Source organism: Patagioenas fasciata, chromosome Z, assembly GCF_037038585.1.
Source record: "Patagioenas fasciata isolate bPatFas1 chromosome Z, bPatFas1.hap1, whole genome shotgun sequence".
NCBI lineage: Eukaryota > Metazoa > Chordata > Aves > Columbiformes > Columbidae > Patagioenas > Patagioenas fasciata.
The window spans coordinates 58,517,974-58,527,284 of NC_092560.1; the positions used below are offsets into that span (position 1 = coordinate 58,517,974).

General features: G+C 39.7%; 1 protein-coding gene across 2 annotated transcripts in view; it reads right to left on the reverse strand.

Annotated features, from left to right (window-relative positions):
• MTREX (Mtr4 exosome RNA helicase) overlaps positions 1–9,266 on the reverse strand; it is a 46,176-nt gene extending 36,910 nt beyond the window's left edge. The window contains exons 1-9 of one of the 2 annotated variants that reach the window (XM_071802043.1): positions 8,912–9,266; positions 8,398–8,529; positions 7,135–7,201; positions 4,748–4,810; positions 4,079–4,191; positions 3,130–3,304; positions 2,034–2,124; positions 1,549–1,673; positions 261–359 (exon numbers count right to left, since the gene is read on the reverse strand). In XM_071802043.1, coding sequence (XP_071658144.1) covers positions 261–359; positions 1,549–1,673; positions 2,034–2,124; positions 3,130–3,304; positions 4,079–4,191; positions 4,748–4,810; positions 7,135–7,201; positions 8,398–8,529; positions 8,912–9,027 — 981 coding nt within the window. In that variant the 5' untranslated portion in view covers positions 9,028–9,266. The remainder of the gene's footprint in view (positions 1–260; positions 360–1,548; positions 1,674–2,033; positions 2,125–3,129; positions 3,305–4,078; positions 4,192–4,747; positions 4,811–7,134; positions 7,202–8,397; positions 8,530–8,911) is intronic. The other variant, XM_065860382.2, reaches the window with a different exon arrangement.
• Positions 9,267–9,311: the final 45 nt, after the last annotated feature.

The following is a 9,311-nucleotide window of genomic DNA, read 5'->3' on the forward strand; positions in this document are numbered from 1 at the left end:
GAAAAAAAAAGCAAGGATGAGGGAACTTAAGACATCCCAGCAAAGTATTACTCAACTGACTACATGACTTACGATAACAAACCCAATCTCTCCTATAAGACTCCGAAAATCTGTCACCAATTCAGAGATCACTGTTACCTGTTTGTACTTCATTTTAACACTAACATCCTTTGTACAGCTAATCCAGATTTTGCAAGAGATCAACCTCATGACTGATAGGCAAGGAAAAAGATCTTTCAAAAAAATTGAATATTGCTTACATTTTCATCAACAACTAGATGCAGTCCATCTCCTCCCGCTGGGAATATATAATGCTGCAGTGGTGTGGGTCGATAGTCAGTGTAAATCACATGGCAAGGCTATAAAGAAAGAACAGCATACACATAAACATTAAATGTTTCTAATTGCATTGTAAAAACATTTGCCTGAAGGAAAATCCAACACGTTACTATTAAAACACATCTTCTTAAAAGCCAGAAAGTATACAGAAACTAAGACAACAAATCTTATTTTCTGAATATGGATTTTGTACTGATGTTGCTTAAGAAAAATGGAAGTTTGCAAATCCTTTAGAGGAACACAAGTTGGCTACAAAAATTCTTTCTCGTGAACACAAGGACAACAGGTAATATTTCCTTCTGTATTATTACACAGACTCCAAATCCTAACACCTTTTAAAACCAAAGAAAAAGTGTTAATTTATGTTTCATTGAAAAAAAAACACAGTGTCTCTTAACTCTCCTAAAAAAGGTACACAGTAAACTTTAAAAAACATTTATGGTTTTAATGCATGGCAAAAGCTTGGTAGGAAAAACATAAACACTTCCTTTACAACATTAAATATTACATAAATCTGCTTTAAAAAAACATCAGTGTCTACTGTTCTGCAAAACAAAGTCAAGGTTTTGTGCCAAGCTTAGATAGATATCTCTTATATCAAGCTCCCTTCATCACAAACAACGTAAGAATCAGTTTCTGGGGTATTTTAAAAATCATACCAACCCCTTGTGGATATTAAGTTCCCAATTCTAATTACCATAATATTTTCTGCAAAAGCACCTCTTAAAAAACAGAATAAATTAAAACCAATGGTTATGGGACAGGACAGATTTCTTACATTCTTCTTTTCTCACTTTGTTTGTATATACATATAGTTGTTTCCTACGGATTTGTGATTTACTTCTGATTTCTGCATGGCCTTTTTTGTTCTTTCAGATAGATCCTCCAAACAGTCTCCTGTCTATCAGTCTTCTGAAAACCATAGTATGCTAACCATGCTTCATAATTTATAATATTTGTCGAAATCAAGCTGGTGTCAAAGTAAGAGTGGAAAATAAACTTCAAAGAAACAGTTTTAATGTTGCTGCACAGAAGCAACAGCCAGTATAGCTGCAAAAGCTAGCAGTACAACAAGAAAAGCCAGGAGTGATCTATACCATCATTTATAAGAAATACGATGACCAAAGAGACGCTCAGCTCTCATCAACCAGAGGCAGTATTGTGCCACAAGACAACAAGGATGGAGGTATACCACATCAGAAACATTACCTGTTTGTGAAGATGGCAGATCCATTCAGCAAACTGACGTGCATTTGGAATAGTTGCAGAAAGGAACACATAATGAACATTGTCAGGGAGCAAAATAATTGTTTCTTCCCAAACCACACCACGTTCTGAAAATGGAAAAAACATGAGAAATCCATGTGATTAAACCCTGTTTTTCAGCTCTGAAGCCAAAGAACAGGAAGCTTAAAGACAGAATAAAACAAAAACTAACAAATGCCTTCCCTCCACAAATGTGGTATATCAAACATACCAAAGCCCTCAAAGTGGCTTTTGCCTTGGCAAAGAAAATGCAGACAACACACAGTATCTCATATACATTCAGCAGAAAACAAATTCTGAATGATTTATGCACAAATATGGCTGATTTTAAGAGAGAGAATAAAGATTTAATTCTTTGAAAGACAATTTGTTTTTGGGAAAAGGAAAAAAAATATTTCTTGAAAATAAAAACTGTAGATAGAGGATACCTGAATCTCTCATGTAGTGGATTTCATCAAAAATAACCCATGCGACTTCTCGCATAACCTCAGAACCTCTGTAGAGCATACTTCTCAAAATCTAGAAAAGGAAAAAAAAAAAAGAGATCCATCACGTGAAATAACAGTCACATATTACAGAGATGTCAGTAAGAAACTGCCAGAATCTTTGGTTCACATTTGCATGGCAATATGAAATTTTATTTTGCACAAAATTTGAAAGTATTTAAAGATCAGCTGGGAGAACACTTTACAGGTTGATTCCAATCTAACAAATCTCGTAATATGAGATGAACTGGTTTCCCTTCAAGAACACCATAGGAACATGAAACAAAAAACATTACCTTTCTCTCAGCCTCTGTGTGACAGTATACTTGTAACAGGCCTACAGATCTACTTCTGCCAAGCCGCCTTCTTCCCTCATCCTAACAGATAACATCCCCATGACAAAGAGGAAATCTTTTGTCAGAAATCAGGCCATCCTGTCTCTCTACCACAAACTTTTCCTACTAGAGTTTTCTCCATAAGACTCTTAACTTCTTTAAGGTATAAAGACAGAAACAGGAAAATTCCAATTCATGGCTGGACAAATTTCTACACCTGAAATACGGCAAAACTGTACCAACAGTACTTTGTTACCAAAGGTGAAAATCTATATGTTGCTGGAGTACTAGCATCTAGCATGAACCATTCAACTACCACTCACAGATTTTCTTCTCCCTATTTTGTTCCCTAGAACTAAATACTGACCCTACACGATCCAGTAAGTCTGACTGATTTGCGGCATTTTACACCTACCCAAAGAGAACTCCATGTCTCAAGCACTCAGGAAATTAAGTTCTGCCTTTCTCCACGTGAGAATGAAAGCTCCTGCGTCACAGTCCAAAAGCATGAATTTACACAGATCTACTTAACTTTTTCAACAACCAAAAGTTAAAATGTTAAACAGAGACATACTGAACTTTAAAGTATTTTCTACCCTAACTGGGCTCATTGTGATAACTTTGATTTTTTAGTATCGGATCTGTTCAGTCAAACAAAGGCACAAGAAAACACAGAGAGATCAAGAATTAATGTCTGATCTTACCTCAGTTGTCATTACCAGACAAGAAGCAGTAGGATTAATGGTGACATCCCCAGTCATCAAACCAACATCCTGAAATTCTTCATACATCTCACGGTACTTCTGATTACTCAAAGCTTTAATTGGACTTGTAAATATCACACGCTGCTTCTCCCTCAAAGCCAGGGCAATTGCATACCTGTATTAAAACATCATACATATAAAAGTTGTCAGGTAGACACTGAGAGCATATTACTTTCCTCTAATCTTCTGCTTAAAAAAATAAAATAAAATATACAATTCAGAACACAAAGAGAATTACATCAACTATTTAATATCTAGATTATTAAGCTCAGTGCAATCTTATCTACGTATGCCTCTTTGGAGAGCAACAAATCACTGACAAGAAGTTAACAGACTTTTTTTTCTAGTTTAAGCTAAAAATCCAATTGTCAGCATCCCATGATAAACTTATTACTTGAACCCATGCTCTAATTTATCCACATGTACATCTCACTTCTCACCTCATGTCAGCAAAGCCATTCCACCATCAGATCAAACCCTGACAAAAACACTATATTTTAAACACTTCTTGCCAGATAAACACCAAGTTGCAAATTAAATCAAACCAGTGCTTCGAACAAAGCAAAGACAGAAGTAGCTCCTTATCAGTCATAGACAGGGTCTAGCAAACAAAGGGTTGTTTTTTTTTCAAACTCCTATAAATGCAGAAAGTTTTCTTTTCTATACAAAGCATCTCAAGAAAACCAGATTGCTTAAAAATAAAATGTACCCACTAAACAAGATTACAGAAGTAATTTTTATATTCAAGAGTAGTCAATTCAATTTTAGCAATGATGATGATCCAAAGTTTGAATCAAGAAACAGAGACAACAGCTACAAATGGTTCAACAAAAAGACAAAACAAATACCACACCATTCCCTTATTAGAGCAGGTCAGAGAATAACTTACTCTGCACAAACAGTTTTACCAGCTGATGTATGAGCTGACACTAACACAGACTGGTTATTATCTACACAAAGAATAGCTTCTCTCTGAAATGCATCAAGAATAAATGGATATTCCTAAAAAAAAAAAAAAAAAAAGAAAGCAAAAACATTACTTATTTTTAACACAGATTGTTACTTACATGTAATTAATTTTGTGACTGATTTAGCATGCAAATTACAGGCAGAAATTAAATCCTGTAGATATTTGTAACTTCAATCAATTTTAACCCCGTATTTTGCAATTACTTTGTATTCAAAGATTTTTATCTAATATCATAAATAAGATCTTTCCTTATGTCTTCTTGTCGTATCAAATAAAAAGCTTGCCTTGATGAACTAAATTTTCTCTAATTTACTAATTTAGGAAGAGGAAACTACACCATACAGCTGAAGCCACTGCCTGATGTTGTAGAATAGTACTGAAATCACAACAGGCTACCCACTCTATTCAACCACAGAATTTTATTCTACCAAATTTCATTTACAGAAACACAGTCTTTCTTACGACTGGATATCATTTCAAGATACTCTTTTCCAAGCCTTACTGACAAAATACATGATTCTTCCCTCTACCCTTGGCTACTGCCAAAAGCGTACACAAAAAGAAAAATAAATGCAATCTATCACATACTTTTGCAGCTTTTCCAGTTCTTGGCTTCAGACCCGTGAAGTCTTCATCTGCTGGAAGTGCAACCTATAAAATACAATTTAAACAAAAACAGCTGCAAAATTCTCTAGTGTCCATTTTGACATGGCAAGCTATGAAGACCTGGGGAGGAGATGTAAAGTGCACGAAAACGGATTTGAATTTCTGATTTCCTGTTTCTATGAGCTCATATCTCAAGGCTTCCTTCCTTTTTCTCATGAGCTTTTCCCACCAATAACTCTATCCTCTTGCCCACAACAATACTCCTCTCATTTCTCCGACACTCCCTACTGCCTTGTGAGAAATATTAATATTTCTGCTTCACCTGCCATGGAACATTAGTTCTTCAGGCCAAGACAGCGATGGTTTCTGGCCAATGGACATTAGAAGCAATTACTCATATCTATAAAGGCAAAGTTCTTGTTCCTGGCCAATATCTAGTATTCATCCATACTAAATATTTAAGCTCCCTCTATTTAAGCTCCATCCAGCTACTAAGTGAATGGCAAACTCCATCTCCAGGTAATAAAGACTATATAGATTCATGGACTTTAAAATCTGCATTGTTAACTGTATATACAGTTCATTACAAAGGTCTAATCATACAGGGTCCTTGAATGTGACTCTAAATCACTTGAGTTAGTTCTGGAAGACAGCACAGAAAGGGAGCACAAAACCATAAGGAAGTTAAAATGTATGTATTTAATTCTACAGAAACACTTTGTGACAATTACCTTTGGTTGAACAAAGATTTTTTTTTAATATCAGCATTAATACTTCTGATTTTTCATTTTTCAAATCGTATTTATGTCTATTAACATGATTTGAAAACGGGACAGTTTTCATTATTTTGCTTTTACATTTAAAAAAACTTTCTCTCTTTTTACCGAAATGTAATTTTCAACAGTAGGCAGTTTCATAAGGAAGTCTATTATTATTGAACCAGAATAGCAAAATATTTCAATGTCATGCTGCACACTTAGATTGCACAAAGAACACACGTCTATTTTAACAACTAATAGGTTTTCCACCTCAACACCAGTACTCAGAATGTGCTCAGCACCTTTTAAACACAGATGTCTATACAACATTGAGTCTTTCACAATCACTCACTTTATTGCAGGGATTGTTCAAACAGCTTCTGGTAAGGTATCTTAGTAGTTTTCCAAGTGCATTCTGTGAATGCTCAATGCCAGGCACAGACCTCAAACCTCAAACAAGTCCATTCTATCTTAAATACAATATAAAATATCTGCTGGATGTAGGAACGCTCTACAGAGGAACTGGATGGGCTAGACAGATGGGCCAAGGCCAACTGTATGAGGTTCAACAAAGCCAAGTGCCTGCACTTGGGTCAAAACAACCCCAGGCAGCACTACAGGCTCGGGGAAGAGCGGCTGCAAAGCTGCCTGGCAGAGAGGGATCTGGGGGTGTTGATTGACAGCGGCTGAACATGAGCCAGCAGTGTGCCCAGGTGGCCAAGAAGGCCAACAGCATCCTGGCTTGTATCAGGAATAGTGTGGTCAACAGGACTACAAAAGTGATAATGCCACTGTACTCAGTGCTGGTGAGGCCACCTTGGGTGGTAGAGCACTGGACCACCTCCCCAGACAGGGAGACATGGTCCCACACTTGACAATATTCAAGAAGCAACTGGACAATGGCCTCAGACACATGCTGTGAGTTTTGGGGCTTGTTGTATGCACGGACAGGAGTTGGACTTGATTCTTGTGGGTCCCTCAGGACATTCTGTGTATCTATGATATTGTGATCATTTTTGGGTCCCCCATTAGAAGAAAGACACTGAGGTGCTGGAGAGAGTTCAGAGGTGGGCAACGAGGCTGGTGGAGTGTCTGGAGCACAAGTCTGATAAGGAGCGGCTGAGAGAACTGGGGCTGTTTAGCCTGGAGAAAAGGAGGCTGAGGGGAGAACATACCACTGTCTACAACTACCTGAAGGGAGGTTGTAGCATGGAGGGTGTTGGTCTCCTATCCCAAGTAGCAAGTGATAGAATGAGAGGAAACGGCCTCAAGTTGTGCCAGGGGAGGTTTACATCAGATATTAAGAAAAAATTCTTCACAGAAAGGGTTGTCAGGCATTGGAACAGGCTGCGCAGGGAAGTGGTGGAGTCATCATTCCTGGAGGTGCTTAAAAAACATGTAGGTCTGGTGCTTAGGGAAACATTTTAGTGGTGGATTTGGCAGTGTCCAGTTTATGGTTGGACTCGGTGATCTTACAGGTATTTTCCAACCTAAATGATTCTACGATATAGTAAATACAAGCACTATAAACTATAGTATTAAACTCGCAGTAATGCACATAATTCTATTAAACAAGCCTATACATGTCATATGCATTTTCACTGCACTCACCTCATGTGTACAACCTTCAACAGTTTCCACAGCTTGCACCTTTACTTGAGGCATCAGGTCTGTCAGACTAAAAACATGCAAGTTAGGATAGCCAGAAAGGTATTTTAAAATCCTGTTTTCTTTATAAATGTGGAAATGTTGAACTTCACCTCTACTTTTACTGCAACACTAAAAAAAGGATGCACAAACTTGAAATGGACAGTTGGCAGAGACTGCTATCAGGACTAAGAACATCTACTGTACAAACCTATTTTAGCTACTGCTTTGTGATTTGTAAAACATTAAAAACTTGCACTACAAAACAGTACCTAGATCACATTTGTCCACATTCAAGTTTTCTAATTAAATAGGGACTTCTTTTCAAGACACAATGAAAGAAAATTCAAGACTTGTATTGCTGTTACTAGTCATGACACTGAATAACAGCAGAGTTTTCTACCTGTATGAGGTATGCACCTGCTTTTAGCAGCTGTGGACTAATTTTTATGCCATGAACCCTCCTAATCGTTTTCTGAACTAACATAAGCTTCTAAGTTCTCAAGAATCTCTTAAGATACACTAAGCAGAAAAAGTGCCTGCACTGTCCCTTCAATCTGTTTTCAAAACCCCTCATATCAGCTGTTACGAAGTTCTGGAAAATAAAGGAGGAGACACATGCAGCTCCTAAAGCACGGAAATGGCATTCTTGTTTCCCTTCAGCTGCCTTATCTCCCCAGTTGTCAACAATCGAAGTATAATCTCTTTTCCATGTCAAATACCTGTAATTTGTGCTCAAATTTAAAAGCACGTCTGTAATCAAGATTCCAAATATTTGCTGCAGTTATAATTTTACATGCCTCAAGAGCCTTGTTTCTGTCTCCTTGGTCAAATACCTATTCCTGTATTCCAAGCCAATTATGTTCTTCAGTGGAGCCTGCCTACTCCCATGTGCCTCATTGCTCACCTCTTGCTATGCCTGAAATCAACACAATGGCTTTGACCAAGAACCACTGATCCACACGCAACAATCACAAATACATATTTCTTACTGCAGTTGCCTGTCTGCCTGCAATATTACTTCAAACATATCCAGTGCTCATCACTGCTGAAGCTGTACTACCAGCACATCCTCATTTATACAGATAATGGAAAATCAAATTCATATGCAAATTCATCTTTATAGGAAAACATTGCAATACTACTTACATCGACTATTCACAATCGGCATATAGCTAACTAGTATGTCTTGCTACGATTTCCCTACATAGTAAACTGGGCACTTACTTGGCATCTTCTGATACAACGTCTTCCAATTTTGGCTTCTTTCCCAAAACGGCATCTTCAGTACTTTCGACTTCAGCTTCTCTTTTTGTCTTTCCTGTCACAGCTACTGTAGATTTTTCTTCTGATCGTTTTCTGTAACATAAATAGATAGTAAGTTTTAAGTTTGCTTTATCCACGTATTTTCAGAAAATAAATGAGGTGTCCTACAGGCAGCAGTGACCACGCTGCATTGAAGGCACAACCCAGGGAACTCCACCATGAAAACCGAGGTGGGTTTCCACACCACATCCCAGATGAGTCTGCCCCCCGGCCCTGGTGCCCCGCAAGGACCCACTGCACCCAGGCTGGCTCCAGCTCCGGGGCCAGGGATCGCAGGAAGGCGCGTCCCTTCAGGCTGCACAGACACCCCGGTCCCGAGAAGTATCAGCAACTCAGACAAGCCAGGAGAAACTCAGCCCCACAACGCGGCCCAAGTCTCAGCCGCACGGCACGCCCGGCCCCGACGCGCCCTCACCCGGGTCTCCGAGCGCCCTCGGTGGCGGCCGCTTTAGTCTTCTTGGCGCCGGAGGCGGCGGCGGCCGAGTCCTCCTCAAACACGCTGAACAGCTCATCCCCGAATGCGTCCGCCATCTTGCCGGTCGGTCCCACAATGCCTTGCGCGGGGCAGCCTCCCGCCCCCGCCCGGATCTTGTCTGCGCCAATCCCCGCGCTGCGCCCCGAGGGGAAGCAGAGCCCCCCGCCGCACCCGGGATCCGCACACGCGGCCCGACCCTGCCTGCCGGCACCGGGGCACCCTCAGGCTCCTCGGCAGCGCAATGGCCTGCAGGCCCGTCCTTCCCACAGCCCCACAGCCCCCTGCGGCCGGCGCTGCCCCTTGCCCCGGATGCTGATTGCCGCGAGGCCTGGGCGGCCTG